Source organism: Oratosquilla oratoria, chromosome 17, assembly GCF_046742065.1.
Source record: "Oratosquilla oratoria isolate Oo_2021 chromosome 17, ASM4674206v1, whole genome shotgun sequence".
Classification (NCBI taxonomy): domain Eukaryota; kingdom Metazoa; phylum Arthropoda; class Malacostraca; order Stomatopoda; family Squillidae; genus Oratosquilla; species Oratosquilla oratoria.
Window position 1 is genome coordinate 9,843,808 of NC_134793.1, and position 24,164 is coordinate 9,867,971.

The following is a 24,164-nucleotide window of genomic DNA, read 5'->3' on the forward strand; positions in this document are numbered from 1 at the left end:
TTTGTGGCTAAACATACATTACAATAACTTATTTTAATAATATATATATATATATATATATACATATATATATATATATATATATATATATATATATATACAACGTATTTTAGGTTCAAATACATTAAAATAATTAAATAGATAAATAAAATAAACAATAATAATTAAAGGCCCGTAAATCACCATTTCGGAAAGATCTTTCTCGAAAATGCTTTCCAGTTATAAAGCAAATGAGATTTACATTGTAAAGATGGCAGCACACTAACGACTTCGGTTACAATATTCTAGACTTCCGTAAGAACATCTCAACAATGTGTCTAACATTCGTATTCTAGGTTTAACTTCTCTTAGTTCGTCATTCAGCTTCATAAGAGTAATTGGGCATTTGGAAATTTGAAAAACGAAAGATCGTAACCGAAGTAGTTTTTACTCAAACGAAGTAGCAAAAGCAAGTAGCATGCTAGTGAGAAATTTCTAGTGAGCCGCCACCTACTTCTGTTGAAAATTCTGGAACAAGAAATAATTCCTAACTCTACAATTGATGCAGATGTCGAGTACACTTAAAGGCGAATATTTTATAGAAAAACATACTATATTGAGCCATAGAAGCTGCAACCCATTTTCTCCTACAGTATCCAATCTAGAAAATTTAATAGTTTTGTTCTGGCTGCCGCCATACGATTTTATTCAGCTTACAGGTGTTATCACACTGGGCTGTTTTCCCTCCAACCTCCGATTCATTGGCAGTACCGCCTACCTCCAGAACTTTTTCGGTCTTGATATCACTAAGGAAAACTATTTGGTTTCCTCAAAAATACATAGAATGACACTTGATATGCTGGAGGAAAATTATTTTCCTCTAGCATATCAGATTTCTTCCTCAAAGTTGAGAGCTGCAAATCCGCTCCAACAGTCTGAGGAAAAATAGCCCAGTGTGATAACGCCTGGCCCTGAACAAGATCTGTGCGTAATCTTTCGGTTTTATAAAGACTTTTGCCCACGACTGTTCCCACGGTCCAGAAAGAAGAGTTCGATCTCACAGGAAGTCCGATCACACAGCTGAACGTCTCCTGGTGTGGGCCTACTTCGTCGAGTTTATGATTTATCGAATTGTCAGAGTTCATATGTCTTTTTGTCCTCATGTCCACCTCTACCGGAGGGTTTTATGTCCGCCTCTATGGGTGGATTTGTGGCTACGGGGACGACGAGGAAGAAGAGTAGGAGGAGGTTGTGAAGGAGGATATGGAGGTGGATGAAAAGGAATAGAAGCTGGAGGAGGTTGTGGAGGAGGATATGGAGGAGGTGGAAAAGGATAAGAAGCAGGAGAAGGAAGAGGGAATGTAGTCGAAGTTAAAAGATGAGGAGGACGTAATATCGTGGAGGAAGAAGAGGAGCAAAAGGAGGCCCACTCTGACATTGACCTTGAAGGAGCCAATTGGAGGAGGAGGAGGAGGAGGAGGAGGAAAAGGAGGAAGAGGAAGAGGGGGAGGAAGAAGAGGGGGAGGAAGAAGAGATGCCCTCCGAATTGGCACTCCGCAAGTGCCGCGTCTCGACCGCCCGGCACTTAGCCTCCAGCCCCAAAAGAGCACAACCCATTACCTCTTCGACGTCTATATAGATTTTCCCAACTCAACTGAATAAAACTACCTGGCGACAGTCCGAGTGACCAGTTACAAGAAGGGTTGAACAAAGCAGAAGAAAGTGACCAGTTATGGTATAATTTATTGATCTGAAAACCACTACAATCAATATAACCATGACTGTCCATTAAACTATGCAAAACAAGCAAAAAATAAAATAAAGTAAGCTTATAGTACAAGACAGCCATGATCAGCGTACTCAGTCTAGGGGAGTGGCAGTCATCGGGAACCGCATGGGGATCGATCCCAGACCCACGCACTTCAGAGGAGATTCGGAGAACAACGCGCCACGACAACCATGACGCAAGTAAAACACGATAACATGACCTTCAGTTTATCAACACGAGCCAAGACTGATCGCACTGCGGAGGGTCTTATGTCAGCGTGATGACCATATTTTATATTCATATATATATATATATATATATATATATAATATGGTTTAGGTCCGAGTTTACTCCTTACTAACTTCGCTCTGAGTTTCTACAGAGGAATGTCTCCCTTGGCCGGACATGAGGTAAACTCACTCCGAACCGTTCCTTGTTTATCTCCACCCCTCGCCCTTTTATTCTACTTTATTTTCTTTTTATATTTTGTGTGTGTCTGGCTGTAGGACTTCTGGGTAGCCAGGCAGAAAGTTATTCGGAATGGTGTACTTTCTATGACTTGTTGTTGTTATGGGGTACTTTACCAGTGCACTTCTATGACATGTAAACAACGTTTTGTTATGGGTTGTACTTTACCCCCATTTCTATCCTCGTGGGCAATCTCGCGCCGCTTGTGTACAACACATTATACACACTGTGTCCACATAATATAACTATAAATCCACTATGTATAACATACTGGGGACATCCTACGAGTCAGTCTTTATGTTGTTGATGATCAGCCAGCGGACCTAAAGGCACCGGACGAATTCCCACTGGGCATAAGTCCTCTAGAGGCGTATATTCTGATCACATGTTTATTCATGATACAGTGTCCACATCTTAAAATCATAAATTCACTATGTACAACATACAGGGGAATTCCTACGAGCTGGTCTTTATGTTGCTGTTGATCAGCCAGCGGACCTAAAGTTACCGGACAAATTCCCACTGGACATAAGACTTCTAGAGGCGTGTATTCCAATATGTTTATTTTAGTTGTCTTCAAGTAATTTTAATCAGATGCGTGTAGTGGGATAACAGAAGAATTGTGATTAGCCCCTTCGCTACGTAGATTAACGAATTAGATTAGGATTAATCAAGATAGTCCATAACCCCTTTGTTACCGACGAGGGGAGGGGGTACCCCGGGAATGAATCTCCTCGTCTGGGGTTCAAGTCCAGAGAACCTCGAGACAAAAATAACTACCCCAAGTGGCACCCCCTCAACCTTTCGTTCATAGTGAAGGGATTGTATCCAATCCCCACTATACCTTTCCGTGCCGGGTGGCACTTTTCCATTCAGTCTACCGCTTGGAACTGCCTAGTGTAGGCCTTATGGTCTCTTGCAGTCTCCTTCATTCTTTATTTCTTATGGTTTTATTCGTCTCCGTGGCACTCCCTCCTCCAGGGGGAGGGGGGAATGAGTCCCATGTGACACGTGATAACAAGCGGGTGACTCAGTGACTTCGCCCCTCGCTGTGTATTGACCTGGCTGGCTTAGTCAGGACAACAACAATGTGTCGGGGATAAAGGGGGGATGGGGGAGCGGGCAATGGGGGAGTGGAGAATGAGAGGAAGGGGGGACAACGGGGAGGAGGGAACGAGAGGATGAATGTGGGGGAATGTGGGAGAGAGTGAAATAAGAGAGGGCGGAATAAGGGAGAGGGGGGACGAGGAGGAGGGGGAATGTGGGAGAGCGGGATTCCGGGGAGAAGGCGAGCGAGAGGGAGTGGGAATCCAGGGGAGGGGGAAATTGGGGGGTAGGTGGAATGCGGGAAATGAAGGAATAAGGGGAAGGGAGGAATAAGGGGAAGGGAGGAAAGAGGGGAAGGGAGGAATGAGGGGGAGAGGGAATGAGGGGGAGAGGGAATGAGGGGGAGAGGGAATGCGGGGGAGGGCGGAATGAGGGGGAGGGAGGAATGAGGGGTAAGGAGGAATGAAGGGGAGGGGATGAAAGTGGGATACAGGAAGAGTGAGAGTGAGACAGACTAAGTGGAGACAGGAGGTGGTGGGGGAGAGGGGAGGGGAGGGGATAGGGAAGAGAGGAGCAGGGGAGTGGAAGGAGGAGAGGAAGGTGAGTGAGCGGGGAGGCGGGAAGGGGAGAGAGGGGAGGAAAGAGAGGGGAGGGAAGAGAGGGGAGGGGAGGAAAGAGAGGGGAGGGAAGGGAGGGGAGGGAAGAGAGGGGAGGGGAGGGGAGGGAGGGGAGGGGAGGGGAGGGAAGAGAGGGGAGGGGAGGGAAGAGAGGGGAGACCGAAGTGACATGGAAAGGAAGACATGAGGGAGGGAAACGAGGATGCGGGCAGGGAGGCGGGGACAGTGAGGATATGAGCTGACGAGGGAACGAGGGGGGGGGGAGGGGATGAGGTGGAGGGGATGAATGGCAGGGGGAGGTTGGAAGGGAGAGGGGGAGGTGGTAAGGGAGACGGGGAGGGTGGAAGGGAGAGGGGTTGGGGAGGAGGAAGAGGGAGGGGGAGGAGAGGAGGGAGAGGGGGAGGGGGAAAGAGGAGGGAGAGGGAGGGGAGGAGGGAGAGGGGGAGGGGAGGAGGAAGAGGGGAGGGGAGGAGGAAGAGGGGGAGGGGAGGAGGAGGAGGGGTGGAGGAGGAGGGGTGGAGGAGGAGGAGGAGGAGGGGAGGATTAGGAGGGGAGGAGGAAGAGGGGAGGAAGAGGGGGAGGGGAGGAGAGAGGGGGAGGGGAGGGGGAGGGGAGGGGAGGGAGAGGAGGGAGAGGAGGGAGAGGAATGGAGGGAGAGGGAGAGGAGAGGAGGGAGAGGGAAGGAGAGAGAGGGAGGGGAGGAGGGAGAGTGGGAGGGGAGAAGGGAGAGGGGGAGGGGATAAGGAAGAGGGGGAGGGGAGAAGGAAGAGGGGAGGGGAGGAGGAGGGGAGAAGGAAGAGGGGGAGGGGAGGAGGAGGGGAGGAGGAGGGGAGAAGGAAGAGGGGGAGGGGAGGAGGAGGGGAGGAGGAGGGGAGGAGGAAGAGGGAGACTGATAGGAACTTAGCCTACAGTAAATACTGACTAGGCCTACCAACTCCATCCCTTGTACGTGGATTTTTTTTTAAATATTATTCAGTTTTATATATCATTTTCTTTCCAGAATACGAATGTTTTGTTATAACGTCTGCCAATTTAGGTACTCGAGGATTTTTATATTTATATATTTTATTTCTATTCAATTATCTATAATTATTTTTTTTATTTATATTGCTCTATGCTCTCAATTCTTGCATGTCAATTTTTTATTGTTTACGATTAGATATCTAAGCCCCAATTAGCTCTCCTAGATCTTACTATCATGTAATTGTGAATTGAGCTCACTTGCTCTGATAAAACTAATCTCAATACGATTAAGTCTCTGTCTTCAGTCCATGAATGACAATAATTCTTGCAAAGTTTCAAATAATTTAGGTCACTATTTATCAACAATATAAAAATCAGGATTTTTTCATAAATATAATGGACAGTGTTAGTGTTCTGACGGTATATTTTCTCTTGTACGAGATTAAGTTTTTCCTGTCTTTTTTGTACAAATTCATTTGTACAGCCCGAGTTGGAAGTTACATGGGCCCGAGTTGGAAGTTCATGGGCCCGAGTTGACGGTTACCCTGCCCCCGAGTTGACAGATACCTGACCCGAGTTACTATATTCACCCAGTTACCAAATTCATCGGCCGAGTTGGCAGTGGGCCGAGTTGGCGACAAGCCGAGTTGACTGTACTCACGAGAGGGGAGTGGGAGGGAGGGAAGGAAGGAGGGAAGGGAGCAGGAGGGAAGGAGGCAGTAGGGGGGAGGAAGGAGGCAGTAGGGGGGAGGAAGGAGGGAAGAAGGAGGGAGGGAGGAAAGGAGGGAAGCAGGAGGGAGTGAGGAAAGGAGTGAGGAAAGGAGGGAGTGAGGAAAGGAGGGAGTGAGGAAAGGAGGGAGTGAGGAAAGGAGGGAAGGGAGTGAGTTGGAGGGAGGAAGAGAGGGAGGAGGAGTGAGGAAGAGAGGGAGGAGTGAGGAAAAGAGCGAGTGGGAGTGAGGAAAAGAGCGAATAGGAGTGAAGAAAAGAGCGAGTAGGAGTGAGGAAAAGAGCGAGTAGGAGTGAGGAAGAGAGCGAGTAGGAGTGAGGAAGAGAGCGAGTAGGAGTGAGGAAGAGAGCGAGTAGGAGTGAGGAAGAGAGCGAGTAGGAGTGAGGAAGAGAGCGAGTAGGAGTGAAGAAGAGAGCGAGTAGGAGTGAAGAAGAGAGCGAGAAGGAGTGAGGAAGATAGCGATCAGGAGTGAGGGAGAGAGGGAGTAGGAGATAGGAAGCGAGGGAGCAAAAGGGAGTGAGGGAGTAGGAGGTAAGGGAGGGAGGAGTGTAGGCGTAGAAAGTGAAGGGAATGGAAGGGGCATGCAGAGAGCTGGAGAAGGAGCGTGGAAGGTCGTAAGGCCCCAAAAAGGAATGTTATTGTAAACTACTGACCCAGAGACCTCTCGCGGCCAGCCTACGAATCTACAGTACAGTCGGCCCCAAAAGCACCGGGGCACGCTACGATTTTTTTTTCTTCTAAAAAAAGATAACTGTATCCTAACTCATTGCTACGTTTCTTACATTTGTTCTAACTCCTCCGGGCAAATTTATTCAGTCACTGGTGTGTGTGTGTGGGGGGGGGGCTGATTCCTACTTCTTCAGTGTGCAGTTGAACGTGCAAAAGCAGGTTACGTAAACGAAATGGAAACTAAAGGGGAGGGGAACATTCGTACGGCCAAACCTTTTGCGCCACCCTGTAGATTCCATACGGCCCTTACTGCAGAGCATCTGCTATAAATCCTGATGCAACATTTGCTATATATCCCTTTTCCTGTACATGAATATATACACCAAATGCACAGTACCAAAGTTTGTTTCTGTATCGTGAAAAGTGGAACAAAAATTAATAAATGAACATCTGGCAACCCTCTTCACTAAAATCGGGACACAAACGCTCCCTACTCAACATACTAATCCCTAAAAAAATCCCTTAATACCCTTAAGCAATAAATATCTATTTACGTCTTTTAAGTTATACGAGATTATACGAAATTAGAGACGAAATGGAAAGCAATAGAGGGAAGGACAGAGGGAAAAGAAAAAGAACGAGTTAAATGTGGAGAAGGTAAAGGGAAGAGGAAGAAGGAAAGTGAGAGGTGGAAAATGGATGGAAGGGAAGGGGAAGGGAAGGACAAGGGAAAGAAGGAAATGGGGAGAAGGAGAATGGGACGGGAAGGAGAGGAAAGGGAAAGAACGTGAAGGGAAGGGGAATGGAGAGAGAAGAGGGGAGGGGAATGGTAAGGGAGAAGAGGAAGGTGAAAGGGAGGGAAGGTGAAGGGGAGGGAAGGTGAAGGGGAGGGAAGGGGAAGGGGAGGGAAGGGGAGGGAAGGTGAAGGGGAGAAAAGGGAAAGGGGAAGGAGGGGAAAGGGGAGGGGGAAGGAAGGGGAGGGAAGGGGAATGAAGGGAATGGAAAGGGAGGCGAGGGGGTGAGAAGGGGAAAGGGAGGGAAAGGAATGGGGAGCAAAGGGAAAGGACAACAGGAGGAATTGGAGGGTAAGGAAAAGGGGAGGAGGGAAGGGGGAGGGGAAAGGGGAAGGGAGCAAGGAGGCGGAGGTGAGGGAAAGGATGGAAAGGTAAAGGAAAGGAGAGAGAGGGAAAGGGGGAGAGAGAGGGAAAGGGGGAAAGAAAGGGGAGGGGGGAATGGGAGGGAGAAGGTAAAGGAGGAAGGGGGGAAGGAAAGAGGGGAAGGTGCGGGAGGGGGAAGGGGAAGGAGGGGGAAGGGGAGGGGAAGAGGAGGAAGGGGGTGGAAGGGAAAGGGAAGGGAAAAGAAGGGGGAGGAAGAGGGAAGTACAGGGAGGGGGAAGTGAGACGAGGGGGAAAAGGGATAGGAAGGGGGAAAAAGAAGGGAGAAGGGAAGGGAGGGTGAGGGGAATGATGGTGAAGAGAACGGAGAGGAGGGCAAAGGGCAGGAGTGGAGGACAAGGGAAAGAATAGAAGGGAAGGGGAGGGGAAGGAGTAACGGGGAAGGAGGGAAGGAAAATGAGGGAAGGGGAAGGAAGGAAGGAAGGCGAGTGAGAGAAGGGGAAAGAGGGAAGGAAAATGAAGGACGGGGAAGGAAGGAAGGAAGGCGAGTGAGAGAAGGGCAAGCAGGGAAAGGAAAGGGGGGAAGGAGGGAGGGGGAAGGAGGGAAGGAGAAGGAGGGAAGGCGAATGAGAGAAAGGGAAGCAGGGAAGGGGAAGGGGAAAGGAGAAAAGGGGAAGGAAAGGAGTGGAAGGGGGGGAAGGAGGAGAATGGAAGGAGGGAAGAGGAAGGAGGGAAGAGGGGGGAGGTGAAAGGAGGGAGGAAAGTAAGAGACTCCCAAGAGCCGAGTGCTCGGTGGCGCTAAGCAGAGAGCTTCCGGAAGTATAATCTGGGTTGAAGAGCGCTCGCTGTGCTTGTGTATATTTTTTCTTCCATGTATACGTGTGTGTGTGTGTGTGTGTGTGTGTGTGTGTGTGTGCGTGTGTTAATGTGTGCGCGTGTGTTAATGTGTGCGCGTGTGTTAATGTGTACGTGTGAACGTGTGTACGCGTGTGTGTGCGCGTGAGTTAATGTGTACGTGTGAACGTGTGTACGCGTGTGTGTGTATGTACGTGGATGTGAAAGTGTGCGTGTGTTTACGTATATATATGTTTCACCAAAGTCTAGGATCATGTGTTCAACTCGTAATAGACAGCTATTACCATCCCAGATGAGAGCTCAGAACTCATAAATGGTCCGATCTATAGGTAATACTGTCACCTCACACACACACAACTCCTTCCCCACCAGAGTTGGGGTGCCAGATATAGCGATGTTAAATTGTTCAACCCTGGGCGGAACTCAAACTAGGATTACTGAATTTGCGGTCGAGAACGTTACCACTGCACCGTCGAGCCGTGTGTAAAGTGTGCATCACATAAAACCACGTGACCAAGAGATCACGTTTAAAAGTATTTTACGTGTGACGTCACAATTTTTCACACAAGTGTGAACACAGGTTATCACCAGAAGTACCGAGGAAAATGCCCGATAAAGAGAGAGAGAGAGAGAGAGAGAGAGAGAGAGAGAGAGAGAGAGAGGGGGAGAGAGAGAGAGGGAGAGGGAGAGAGAGAGAGAGGCACATTTTAAAGCCATACTGTCACCCAACAGTACTGATAATACTGACGGTTTCGAGATGTTACGAGTTAGCTCACAGAATTTCTAAATTAAGGTACGACAACTGAACAACTGAGACGGGACTCTACGAACGTAGCTCCTTTCCCTTATACTACAAAGCGTTAAGTACAGTGTTCATGGCATCGGCTCATGTATTAAATTACCGATTAACTGGTGGTGTGGGAAGTAGTTTACCAGCGGTTCTATCTCACGGGACGGGGGGGGGAGGTCTGGAACCGTGAAAACCTTAAAAAAAAACACAATAAGGCAATGTTAACAGCAGCGGTTTGAACCGCTTGGAAACCGCGGCGGTACCGCATATTCAAGGAAAAGCTGCGCCGTTACAAGTGAACACCTCCATTGACTTGCATTGTAAGTGAACCACCGTGGTTGAAACCGCTAGTGTGAACAGGGCCTAAATGTATACGCGGCAGATCCGTAGCCTGGAAATGATATTTTGAGAGAGTGGAGGGAATGAGGAGGGGGCAGGGGGAGAGACATGGGGAGAGGGGCAGTGGGATGGGGAGAGGTGGAGGGGGACGGAGGAGATGTACTGTGGAAGGGGTAGGGGTAGAGGGACAGGGGGAAGGGGTAGAGGGACAGGGGGAAGGGGGAGAGGGACAGGGGGAAGGAGGAGAGGGGTAGGGGGAGAGGAACAGAGTGAAGGAGGAGAGGGTGGGGGGGACGGGAGGTGAGGGGGACGAGAGATTTACTTTATATTTTTCCTTAAACGTATATTTCTACTAGAACGTCCTTTTCAACAAGTATATACTTCAGTTTTATTATACAAAGTAAACAAGTATATAATTTCTTTCTATTGCATTTGCTTTATTGTTTATTAAGGCATTGTCCCCATTGTTATTATTTTCATGATTTCTTCTTAGTGCTTCCGGAGAGGTGTGGTCATTATTATTGTCTATTAATTCATTTTATAATTATTTTTTGAGGTGTGTGTTATTGTTATCATTGTTATTTCCTTGAGGGGGTTTCACGAGTTTTTGGGGAAGATCAACGACTTTTTAGGGGGCTATAAACTCCCCTTCCAATGCCCACGTTGGGGATACGGGGGATATTAGCCCCCTTCCAGTACCCACGTTGTGGCTACGGGGGATATAAGCCCCCCCCCCCTTCCAATGCCCACGCTGGGGCTACGGGAGATATAAGCCCCCCCATACCCCCCTCTGGGTCTACGGCCCTGATCTGCGGACGTGCACAAGTGTGCGTGCACCACTTGAAGAGGAGTCCTCGTCACGTCACGGGACACCGCAGCCGGCACCGGTCTCTCTTGGCACCAAGTCCCACTACCACCACTTCGGCTTCCATACTATTAGCCTTACTACGCTCCCCACGAACTGCACTGTCCACGCTGCGTCAATATCACACACACACACACAACCACCGCGATTAAATAATTATTGTGCCCTAACAATTATCTGCACGCACGCAGTAAAATATACCCATTGACTGCATAATATGTATACCATGCCTGCGCGCTCACACACACACACACACGCCCCCCCCCCCACCACGCACATGTGTAGTATACGAAGGAACTAATAAACAAATCTAAAATTAATAAAAGTTTCTTATCGTTATTCAATAACAAGAGGATCCCTTCTGTGAGACAGAAGCGAGTTTAACATGTTTTAAACAACAGAGTTGGAGTTACGTCGAGTGAAAACTTTAAGAGGACTTGGAAAAAGAAAAGCCATAGTGCCAGATGGGATCTCGAACTGTATACTGAAAGAGTGCAGAGAACATCTGGCAGATAAAATATACTGAATGCATGTTTATGTTCCCTGGAAGAAGGAAAGGTGGTTCTGGACAAGAAATACACCAATGTGGTGCTAATCTACAAGGAGGAAGTGGGAGGAAGGGGGCTGCTAATTTATAGATCAGTGTCCTTGAACTGCACGAGAGCCAAAATATGCAAAAAACATATATTAAAAAATAAATAATTAAAATGAAAATAACAAAGACAAAATAACAATAATACATATGTACTTATACAAACGCCTTTTCCCCTCTTACAAGGGAGGTGGCCAAAGTCAAAGGCATAAATCCACACTCACCCACTCCATCCCCACATACTCCACTCCCATTCACCACCCCTCCCCTCTCTTTTCTTGGCTTCTCCTGGATGACTGATCATCCCTGCATCTCCCCACTGTCCTGGGTCAGAAGAAATACAGCAAGACAACATATCCACAGTAAGGCCACTTCATTTAATCAGCGACTCCCCCACCCCCCTCTCTGTTCCCTCAAGCAGAAAAAGACAAGACTGGGAAAAACCCCTTTGGACTGTGTCAAAATATAATTCACACATACTCCCTCACCCATCCACCACTCTCTCCCTTCTATGCATCACAACATCGTCCATACACAACCATTCTCCATTCACCCCAATCTTCTGTCTTCTTCCTTCCTCAGCAGACATTCCCCTCTTTCCCAATCCCCCTTTTACCCCACCCATCTCATCCTTGGTCACCCCTAATGTTCACTCCCTCCACCTCAGCCTTCCACACCTCTTCTGGTAATCTTTCTTCACTCATTCTTTCCATGTGTCCAAAGCATCCCAATACTCTTTCATCAACACTATCTCCTAACTCCCTTTCCACCCCAACTCTCATCCTCACCTCCTCGTTTCTAACTACCCAGCCTAGTAATCCCTACTATACTTCTCAGGCATTTCATCAACACATTTAAACTCCTCCTCTCTTATGGTCCATGTTTCTGCCCCATATAATGCTGTTGGCACAATCATTCCTTCACACAATCTCCTTTTAGCACCCATTTCCAAATGTCTATTTCTCATTACTTTTTAATCCCCCAAGGCATTTACTTGCTTTTCTCAATCTACATTCTACCTCCACCTCCATTCCTCCCTTTCTCGCCACATTCACACCCAAGTATCTAAAGCTATCCACTTCCTCCAGTCTCTCTCCCTTAATACTCACTTCCAATCTGCTACCATCCTCTCCCATTGTACATCACTTCACCTTACTTGTTACAAGGGCAGTATTGTCAACAAACAACTGGCTTCTCCCATTTTTCTCCATTTTCTTTAACCTCTTGTGCAACCCACATCCATGTATAAATTGAACAGTCAAGGCAACATAACACATCCCTGGTGAAGTCCCACCTTTACCTCAAACCACTCACTCTCTCAATTTCTAATTCTAACACAGGCTCTACTACTCTCGTAAAAACTTCCACAGTGCCTTTCTGTCTACCCTGTCTTTTCCAATTTTATAAAGGCCATACCTGCCTCACCACAAAAATCTGATTCACACAACCTCTACCTGCCCTAAACCCACATGGTTCCTCACCAATTGCTCCCTCTGTTCCTCTCCTAATCCTCTCAATCAAAACCCTATCACAAGCCTTCTGAACTACACTCAACAAACTGATCCCTCTGAAACTATTACACTCGCACTTGTCCCCCTTTGCCTTGTAAGTGGAACTATACAGGCACTCCTCCAGCACTCTACCCTCTTTTAGACAAACATCAAATAACCTCACCAGCCAGTCCACCATCACTGTACCTCCTTTTTTAAACACTCCTTACGACACCCATCTAACCTAGATGCTTCACCTGCTCTCATTATTTTAATAACTACTTTCACCTCATTTTTTCCTTCATTTTCCTCATTCATCACTGCTATTTTCTTAGCACTTTCCAATGCAACTATCTTTCCCTCCCTATCTTCCTTCACATCTAGCAACTCCCTAAAATACTCTGCCCAACTTCCTCTTACTGCCATCATTTCCATTATCATATCTCCATCAGCACCTTTTACTTTTTCTTCTCTATTTGATTTGCCTCCCCTTCCTCTCTTAATTTCCTTCCAAAACATCTTTTTATTATTCTCAAAATTTTCTGTCATACTCTTACCCCATTTCACATCTGCTCTCCTCTTTGCCTCCTTTATCTTAGGCTTTACTTCTCTTTTCTTTGTACCTCTCATATGATTCTCTCGTCCTATTAAGTAACCAATCAGTGAATGCTCATTTCTTCTCTTCTACAACCTTCTTTACTTTATAATCCCACCACTCACTACCCTTTCTCCTATTTCCTCCTGTCCTCCTTGTTCCACACACCATCTCTGCACACCTTGAAACATCCCCATTCCTCCTCCACTCCTAGTTCTACTCTATCCTTCACTCCCTCCCACTCTTCTTTCAGCTTCTTGTATGACTTTTTTTTTCTCATTTAAGCATTTTACTCTAAGCACCTCCCTACCTTCTGTTGTTTTCCTCTTTCTCCACCTATCCTCCACTCAAATTACCTTCCACCAAATAATTATCTGATTCCCCCACTATCTCCCCTTAGAACATTTTCATCCAAAATTCTTCCTACTCTTCTCCTGGTTACCACTATATAGTCCATGAAAGCTATGTACCACCCTTCCATCCACCACCCTGTCCCATGTGTACTTATACTTGACTTTCTTCCTAAACAATGTATTTGCTATCATCAACTCTCTTTCTAGACACATCACCATCATCACATCACTACGATTTTTCCTGGAATTCTACACTTCCCAACCATGTGGTGGTGAAGGGAATGTGGAAAAAAAAAGTCAATTTTTATTGAACAGTGGTTGATGTGCTGCATTTAAGAGAAGGGTGGGTAGATTGTTTTTACTTGGACCTGGAAAAAGTTTTCAGCAAGATGCTGCATATAAGATGTATGTAGAGACTGGAAAAGTAAGATTTAATAGGAACACATTGAAACAAATACAGGATTTCTTGAATGATAGTCACATATGAATGGTAGTGAAAACTGAAACTTCAAATTGAATGGGTAGTAGAGTACCACTAATGTGTCAAATCCTGGAATCAGCAAACAGAACACAGTCCAATCTAAAATCATAAACAAACCTAAAATAAAGTTTGATAAAGTGAAAAAAAGGGATGGGACCCCAGGAGCATAGCCCCTTTCCTGTGTATTACAATTAGGTAAATAAATACTGGAATCACAGGTTCCAATCAGTGAAATTTAAGTTTATGAAAAGGAGACCGAGTAGTTTGATAGAGGAAGAGATGCATGGGTATATAATGTCAAACTTGTTGCTTATTACAAACATGGCTGCAGTTAAGATTTAAATTAAAATTGGTGAGATGCTTTGGGGTACATGAAAATGGGAGGGCGGGGACATAACCTAACCTAACCTATTCACTGATTGAGGTTTTGTCCGTTCTGGGTGAGTTACAATAATTACAATGTTGACCAGCATTTCCCAACTTGGGGTTTAAATCAATTATAGGGGGTGCTGGACTGCTTAGACCTGACCACAGGGGCTGCTAGGGTCAGTAAAGGTTGGGAAACACTGATGCTGATGACTGGAAATGTAATAATAATAATAATAATTGTTGCCTCAGACTTCATGTACTGGAAACCTGCAAAACTACAGTGGACCTGAGGCCCTTCCACAGCTTTCACTGAAAAGAAATTGTGGATGGTCATCTGTACTGCATTTACCTAACTGTAGTCTACAAAACAGAAGCTATGGTTGTGGGGTCCTGCCACTTATTCTCCAATTACCACATGTCATTTTAAATTCATGCTAGGTTTCACCTTATGCTATATCATCTCCTAAACTACTGTATTCCTGGAATTTATGCATCTATATGGAATTTTTTTCACATCCTTCAAAATATGTTTCCCCTTGTGTCTGTGACCTCATAATGCCCTATCTTAAATCATGTATACCCACTCAATCATTGACACCACAATACAGTATCCCTTATTATTCTTTCAACAATGGCAAGGCTTGTGTTTTAAGTATCTCCTCATATAAAAAATTTCAAGGCTAGGAATCAGTTATTTTCAAGGCTAGGAATCAGTTGCTGCTCTTTGTATTCTTTTGATCCTGATTATACTTTTTTCCTAAGTGTGGAGACCATAATACTTCTGCATTATCCAATCTTGGACAGATTAGGATTTTTTTTTTTTTATCTTTCCTGCCATGTAGTGAAAGACTACCTTTATATTATTCAGCAATACTGTTTCTCAGGTGACAGGTTATCCCTTACAACACTAAAAATCTTTCTCCTTTACAACTTTCACTTCCTATTGAACAATTCAATGATGTTCTTTTGGAACTAGTATCAACTTCCAATATTTTTAATTTTTTGGCACTGAAATACATTTTCTGCTCTTGGTCTTGGGCATACATGGCTGATAAATCTTTTCAAAACCACCTACATTTCTCCTTGTCTCCCAGTCTTCTCAAGATCTTTGTTTCATTTACAAATAAGATAGCTTGTACCTTCCATCATGTCATTTACATAGACAAGGAACATTACCTTGTTCTGACGCCTGTGGGACATTTAGTCACTGAAATTCATCCTGGCATCCTATCAATCTGTTCCTTGATCTCATGCCCTTTCATCCCAAATTAAGAGATGCTCTCAGTCAGTTTTATTCCCCTTCTTAAAACACCCTACACTCTGATTATGATTATACAACCACTCTTCTTTTTTTAATGATGGCAGGATTAATACTTCTAATCTTTCCTTATACACATGGCATACAATGAGAAAAATGACAATTTTATAATGACAAAACGGACTCAATAACAAACAAAAGCACATGCAAGTTGTGTAAATAAAGAGTGTAAGGGGATGAGAACAGCCTTTTTGTTAAAGAAAAATTGGCCAGGAAAACTATTATATTAATGTAAAGGTGAAAGGTTGTACTGAAGTGTAGAGGATAGAGAGGGAGGGAGGGTGGGTGGGAGGGATGGAGGGATGGATGGGAGGTAGGGAAGGATAGGGAAGGATAGGGAGTAAAAGCTGGATAATGGTATGAAATATATAGCAACTGGATGTGGAATAAAAACATTTATCTGCATACCAACCATGATACTAAAGTGCTGCAAAAGAGGGCTTGGTGAACTGTGTGTATCTAGATATAGAAAAGACCTTCATCAAAGTATCTCACAACTGATACTACGAAAATTATTACATACTAGAGGACTGAGAAGTAAAGATTTCCTTAAAGGTGGGTATATGCAGACAGTAGTTTAGGATAAGATATCAGGATGGAGGGCAATGACTAATGGAATCCAACAAAGATCAGTACGAGTATCAATAATGTTCCTTATCTACATAAATGTCACGATGGAAGGTACAAACTACACTGACACATCTGCAGACAACGAGAAGATCATGACAAAAGTACACAATGAAGATTGAAGATTACTGCAAAAAGTTCTGGACGGCATATATGCTTGGAACCAAGAGCAGAAAATAAACTTCAATGCCAGAAAATGCAAAGGAACAGAAATGGGCAACAACTCAAAAAGACCATTATTGAATTATTCAATGAGAAGAAAAATAATTGTAAAGGTAAAAGAGGAGAAAGATCTGACTGTTGATAACATTACTTGTCACCAACTTATCAGTATATCAATAAGGTTGTGGGTGGGACATATAATTGAGACATATGATTTGCTGAAGAATATAAGAGTTTTTCACTGCATGGATAAGATGATAACGAAAAAAATCAAAGCTTAAGTTGTCCTAGACTGGAATATGCTGCAGAAATATAGTCCTCACATGAAGTAAAAGATATAAGCAAGATCAAAAGAATACAAAGGGAAGTGACAAAATGGTTTCCAGCCTTGCAGACAAGCCATACAAAGAGACACTAGATGCACCAGACCAGCCATCATTAAAGGAATGAGGAGAAGGAGGTAACAACAGCAGTGTTCAAACCAATGAAGACCGTGAACAAAATTGAAAGATTTCTTGATTTGGGAAGGGAGAACATCACAAGGTCATGGGAACAAATTGTAAAATCCATGCCTGAAGAATGTTGAAATATGAATTTCCATACAGGTGTATGAACTCCTGGAATAGCCTGGATGAGGACACAGCCCAAGCAGAAACCACAAATTTAAAACTTATTAGCAGTGTGTTCGAATTCCGCATTCCTCTCAAATTCCTAGTAAAGATGGTTACCTGCCCCAACAGTCCAAATGTGTAGACATGAAGGCAGGGCTTGTAGTAATGGATTTAAATTGAAAAAATTTAGATTTAAGAAGGAAATAGACAAGAACTGATTCACCAATAAAGTGGTTAATGAATGGAATAGACTTAGTAACCATGTAGCGAGTGCTAAAACTGGTAGTTTTAAGAGAAATAACTCTATGAATGGGTATGACAGGTGGTTATGGACATGGAACTGCCTAGTGTTACCCTTATGTCTCTTGCAGTCTCCTCCATTCTTATATTCTTATGTAGGGCAAAGGTGATGGCTATGCACCATAGCTATGCACCACCTGGATAATGGTATGAAATATATAGCAACTGGATGTGATTTTATTCTGCCTCACCTTGCCTATGGTATCTTAAAACAAGACTAAATGGGATGAAGCAAGAAAACTAGGGAGGCCACTCCCACTTTTTTTTTGCATCTCTGCTACAAAGTCTCGGCAAAGAGCATGTTCTGACTCAGCCATCCCTTATGCCCATGATCTCAATCAATTTTGATTATCTACTCCACCTTTTCATATAAGACTAGCTCACTACTACTACTTGCTTCAAGCCACAGAAAAGCAGTCCAACACTTATACAACATTGACAACAGTCTAAAGTATCTTCCAAGAGAGATCTATGAAAGGACAAAAGGGCCAGTACCAGTCACTACAGAGCTCCAGGTTTCCAATTAGTGAAGCTCAAGGCAACAATTATTATTGCTGGAAATGAAGAATTACTCTCAAAAACTATCAAAGAGAAAATTACTCTCACACAAGCTAAGAAACACAACCCGTTTATAGAAATATATATCATATATATGGTTACACACCATACCAAAAGTCATTCACAAGCACAAGAATAATAAATGTCCAAAGTAAGCCAACATTTACAGAATGTCTCCACTTGGAAACCAAAACTATTCCCAAAAAGTAACACTAGATAATGAAAGACACAGTTCTATGCAAGAACCTTCATACCCATCCAACTCCAGCACCAAATCACACAAATACAGCCCAGTGAATTTGTTATAAAAACATCCCAACAAGTAATCTCCTCAAAACATCTACAATAACCTGCACCTAGCACCCCAAAAATTATTCATTCAAAAACACAATCAGATCATAAAGCAAGCACTCCACAACAGACCTTTAAACTCTACATTTCAACAAACTCCTCTGGGTATCAACCCAACTGAGAAATCACTCTCAAGAGAAGTAACTACACTGTTATGTTTATGTTCAGGTCTTTACCCCACATTAAAACAGTATCAACACAGAAATGACCTTGCAACAGACTAATAACCCCAGATGCAACCACTCAGAAGACACAGAGCACCTTGTGCTATTTTGCTCTACATTCACCCTTTTCAAACAAATCTTTTCCTCTAGCCACTTTTAGGCTGAATTTGTGATCATGCCTGAATACCTGGGGGCTGAAGGTCTCTTGCCAGGGACCTGGGGCAACAGATTGAATGAACATTTGATCGACCAAAAAGCCATTTTCATATGTCAACAATAAAGGTCTTGTCACAATTTTGCTGATATGGTTGACATTCTACAAGTTATCCTTGACCAATGTTCTCACATCCTTCTCTACTTTTGCTTTTATAATCCTTTCACTTCTGAACAACTATTTAGCCAACAATGATGGAAACCCATACAAACAGGATTTCATTCTGCTAAGTGCTACATAATTTTGTTCTGCCACGAATATCAGGTTTGTAGGGGATTAATTAATGGAGTGCACATCACTAACATATTTATAAAATTTTCATTACATAATATCACATTTTTTGCACTGCTATATGAAAAACAATTTCCAAATCAATCCACTTTTCCACGAAATATTCATAATTACATACAATGATGGCTATTTATCTTATTTACGTATACTTCACTTTGATGAACCTATTTATATTCTTTATTCCACTCTAAGTGAAAACTCTGAATTGGGGGACAACCACCTAGAATAAGTTATGATCACTTGCACATTTAATGAATGTATTTTCATATATAAAAAGAAAGGACAGGACTGTCACATTTCAAACTTGGTACGGTACAACTAACAACTCACTGCACAATTTAATGCCCTCTGCAATGACAAGTACAGGCAATCCTTTACATTCATAGTTCCACATTCATAGTTTGCTTTTTCATCGGTGAAATATGGTTTATTTTTCACAATACTGGCTGTTCAGAGATTTTGAAATTTATCTAGAGGCTTTCCAGTGGTGACTTCTTTAAGCTAGGGTCTAGGAGAATTGGAAATTATTCCATCTCCCTTAACACCCCTCCCCCTCCATGAAGGTTTCATTCTGTCTAATGTTAAATGGCTCTATATAATACCCCTTCATTAGCATTAAGATTAAACCTTCCTCAACCAGTGACAGGGATTAATTTTGATCACCTGCAAGTGGATCAAAAGCTTTAACAAGGGTAAGGCAAATCAGGTCATCTTATTAAGACAATAGGGTAGGACTAGCAGTAATGGATTTAAACTGGACAAATTAAGATTTAAGAAGGAAATAGGCAAGAATTGGTTTACTAATAGGGTGGTCGACGAATGGAATAGACTTAGTAACCATGTAGTGAGCGCTGAAACTTTTGGTTGTTTTAAGAAATGGTTAAACAACTTTATGGATGGGGATGACAGGTGGTATAGACATTGAACTGCCTAGTATAGGCCTTATGGTTTCTTGCAGTCTCCTTCATTCTCATGTTTTTAGTGACACTCCAAATAGACACCAGAGAAAATCATCTACCTCCCAACCATCTCCAAATCTTGTCAATATACCCACCTCTGTTCGGAGATGCAGCCCCAAGAGACCACCACTACGTCTCCAAACCAGGCCCAAGATTTCCATCTACTCCAACACATTTTCTCCATCATTTTACATAACAAGAGCTGACAACTGACAACCATTCCCCTCCTACTACTACTACTACAAGATGGTGACACAAACTGCCCAACACTAATAAAACACAGACAACAGAACATTAATCTACAGTTTCTCTGCAACACTTGCAAACTGCCACTTGTGTGGATATTTGGGCCCAGGACATAAACCCACTTCAGGAATTGGCCCAGGACATAAAACACCACCAATTCCCAAAGTGGCCTTATGTCTTGGGCCCAAATGTCCACACAAGTGGTGGTTGGTGAGTGCTGGATTAAGAGACCCGGATGTATCTATGGAAGGGATCACGGACTGTTGCTAGCCAGTGTAGGATTGTGGGTTTCCAGTGAAACTTGAGGCAAGAACTATTACATAACCCTTTACATGTGGAAGGGTAGAAGGGTACAAGACTGGTTTCATTCAACTGTAAAGTATCTTTAGGATGAGGAAGGACTGATATTTTCTTATAATAAAAGCAGCAAAATGCTTGTCATATAACTAAAATCTTGTAGGCAAACAGTCCTATTATTTGCAAGGTCTAAAACAAAATAATCCATGTGTTAGCCCATTTTAGGGTATCACACACATGAATAAAATCATCTGGCATTAGCTAGAACAGAACAGGACAAATAGCCCTCAGTAATGAAAAGGTCAACCTACAAAAGTGAATGAACATTTTCAGTACTGAATGAAATAAATTGAGTCAGAAAAAAAGTGTTCCTTAGTTTGACAAGTGTTAAACACTTGAATCCATTCTAACTGAGTGGCACTCCTTTTATTCTGGGTCCCACCAGGCTATTTAATTCATCTCCATGGCAACAAAGTTGTTATGGTCTATTTCAAGCAATGCTATCATACTGGATGACAATAGACAAAGCACCTGACACTATACTATCATACATGTACTTTTTCTACGCATGAATGCGAAATTTCCCCCCACATAGGAATGCTAAACCTCTTCAATGAGTGATTTATGGTCTGAACTGGTGACTGTGACCAGTTTCCTGGGAGCCAGAAGTTTATGCTAGGTCAACAAAACAATTGACAATTTCTGCTTAATATGGCTGCTGCCATATTACATTCATCTAAAGGGTTATTGAGTCAATGTGTCAATTCTAATTTCTACCAGAATTCATTCTAAAAAATAATAATTTAGTTCTTAACTTGCTTTGTGCCTATGGAGGTCTGCATCCAATCCCTAATATCTAATGGTGATTGCTGCTTGATCTGGCTGTCTAAGCACAGTGGGCAAAGGTGACATCTACTTCAGTTTAGTACCTCCTGGCACAAATAATGCTCTATTTCTCAAAGGAGACCCACAGCTCCCAGGAAACCATACACAGCCACTAATTTAGTTCATTGTCAATGAATCAATGAAGATATTTGTGGAATTGTCCTAAGCAAGCCAAGCCATCTTGTCACAAAAACCCAAGGTGACAGCTTATGCTGCTAGCTCCTCCTACAAACATACAACATTGAAGATCACAGTCATACAAAATGGAGCCAACTGAGCTCTTTAGTAATTACTTTCATCATGACCACATATATGGAAATTGATGACAATCAACTTAATGATTATTGTCATGGTCACAATCAAAATTGCTCAAAAGGGAAGTATTCTAAACAGTTTACTAGGTTTTTCTCCATGCATAAATGTACAGAAAGTTAAGATCATATTGCAGTGCTTATTGCACAAGAGGATATGGCTGTATCAGTCAGATACAAATATTAACTTTCATTTTCATGGCTTTAGGCAAATATAGATACAACCTAAATGCATTCATGCTTGAATAATATGCCTGCCCTCCACTCCTGCCAATTTGGAAATTTATGCTTTTAAAAACAGCCCATAAATACCGTCATGGTCACTACCAAATCTGATTTGGAAAGTAATGTTTATAAAGTACTCCATAATCACTGTCATGGTCATTATCAAAACTTCTCAAAAGGAAGACATTCTAACTAATTTATGAAGATTGTCTCCACGTCTGCACAGACACAAATGACCAAATCTGTCAAACAGATGTATGATCCATAAAAGGCAGAGCATGTTATCAACCTTAACACGTAAATGAACATCAAACGAGAAGCACCATCACAGTAGTCAATTCACCACTGCCTACACAAATGAAACAATTTGAATAAATGTATAAAGTTCCACAATAACTATTCACTACTAAAATCTCTACCAACAAAGTAAACAAGACACACAAAAATCAATTTCCTTCAGCTTCCAGAATCCAAAAATAAACACAGTTTCCCATAACACCTTTTAAGGAAATTTGTGGCCAAATCTGACTATGGCAACAAAAACCACACCCACAACACACTTAATCTGTCTATTTTCCTTCAACCTGACACTGTGAGTAGATCATTTTATCAAATCCAGCTTCCTGCTCACATCAAATTCTTAATTTTGACATTTACCCACATCACATATTTCGTCTTCAACGAACTGGCAGACCTTAAAGTGACGCCTGATCGATCAAACGAGTCAAATAAAGGTCTTCTTCCAACTCAATACGACAGAACCATTGTGCACTACACGATAATAACAAAAATATTGCCATCACTGGTCCCGGCCTGTGCTCAAGCACCCGAAGATACGAGAGGAGGTCACTGCTCAGGTCAGTTTTCATATCTACACAGCCTCATATATCCACAAAATCACCATGACAACAAGCCTACCAGCTTATATTTACACGACTCTAATACAAAAATTCTTACCTGATACAGTAGAGGAGCAAGAAAGGAATAACTGGCAGGGGGAAACTGCGTCCTTAGCTTGGCCATTCTTCTATCGCAACTACTCGCTGTAAACACACATGGCTGGCTGGATGACGTCAGGAAATGTTCTAGTGACGTCACTCTTCTGGATTCACATATAAACTTAGCTATGTTGCTCGGCAGGTTTTTTCGGTGTTCCCGTTAGTGTTACACTATAACAAGGGATATTTTGGCAGTACAGTATACTAGATCAAAGACTCAGCCAGTCTCTTGTTGAGACAAATGTACCGAGCTGTCGCGATGACGTCACAATACAAATCGTTCGGCTGGCTCATATGTGACTTCAAATGCAACCCATATTATGTAATACGCAGTAGGTCAGTCGAGCAGAGACGCGAGTGACATGGACAAATGCACTTTAATCTAAATCATAATTTGACCTTTACGACTTTTTCATTAACGTTTGGAGTGGTATGACAAATGCTCGAAATCAATTAGCGCTGTCGGAGGTGTGTTACAGCTATTGATGAATAGAAGAAATCTGCTAACTTAGCACCCGCCCCAACACAAACATTTTTTTACACACGCGCACGTACACATATGCAAGTAGACACATACTCACACGCGGGGAAACACCTACATATGATGGTGTACATGAGGACGTGTGTATGTAACGTACACCAGCAAAGGACTTGCTCCCTCCACGTGGGGGCTGAGGACGGAGGAGATGGGTGGGGGGGGGGAGGCAGGAAAGGCTCTGAACCAACACGGAAGAGTTCAGTATATACATTGTGTTGAGGGAGAAGAGGAAGTACAAATGCCCAGCAGGAAAACTACGCACAGCAGCGACAGAAGAAAGCGAAATACACGCCCACAACCCAAAGCATTACACGCCCACACCCAAAGCAATACACGTCCACAACCCAAAGCAATATACGCCCACAACCCAAAGCAATACACGTCCACAACCCAAAACAATACACGTCCACAACCCAAAGCAATACACGCCCACAACCCAAAGCAACACACGCCCACAACCCAAAGCAATACACGCCCACAACCCAAAGCAATACACGCCCACAACCCAAAGCAATACACGCCCACAACCCAAAGCAATACACGCCCACAACCAAAAGCAATACACGCCCACAACCAAAAGCGATACACGCCCACAACCCAAAACAATACACGCCCACAACCCAAAGCAATACACGCTCACAACCCAAAGCAATACACGTCCACAACCCAAAGCAATACACGCCCACAACCCCAAGTAATACACACCCACAACCTCAAGCAATACACACCCAAAACACCAAGCAATACACGGCCAAAACACCAAGCAATACACGCCCACAACCCCAAGCAATACACGCCCACAACCCCCAAGCAATATACGCCCACAACACCAAGCAATACACGCCCACAACCCCAAGCAATACACGCCCACAACCCCAAGTAATATACGCCCACAATCCCAAGCAATATATGCCCACAACCCCAAGCAATACACGCCCACAATTCCAAGCAATACATACCCACAACCCCATACAATACACGCCCACAACACCAAGCAATACACGCCCACAACACCAAGCAATACACA

General features: G+C 43.5%; 1 protein-coding gene across 1 annotated transcript in view; it reads right to left on the reverse strand.

The window, feature by feature from the left end:
* The window catches only part of IP3K1 (inositol-trisphosphate 3-kinase-like protein), a 359,562-nt gene extending 336,889 nt beyond the window's left edge, over positions 1 to 22,673 (reverse strand). Inside the window, exon 1 of the mRNA XM_076200359.1 lies at positions 22,559 to 22,673. Within this exon, the coding sequence (XP_076056474.1) occupies positions 22,559 to 22,624 (66 nt within the window). The 5' untranslated portion in view covers positions 22,625 to 22,673. The remainder of the gene's footprint in view (positions 1 to 22,558) is intronic.
* Positions 22,674 to 24,164: the final 1,491 nt, after the last annotated feature.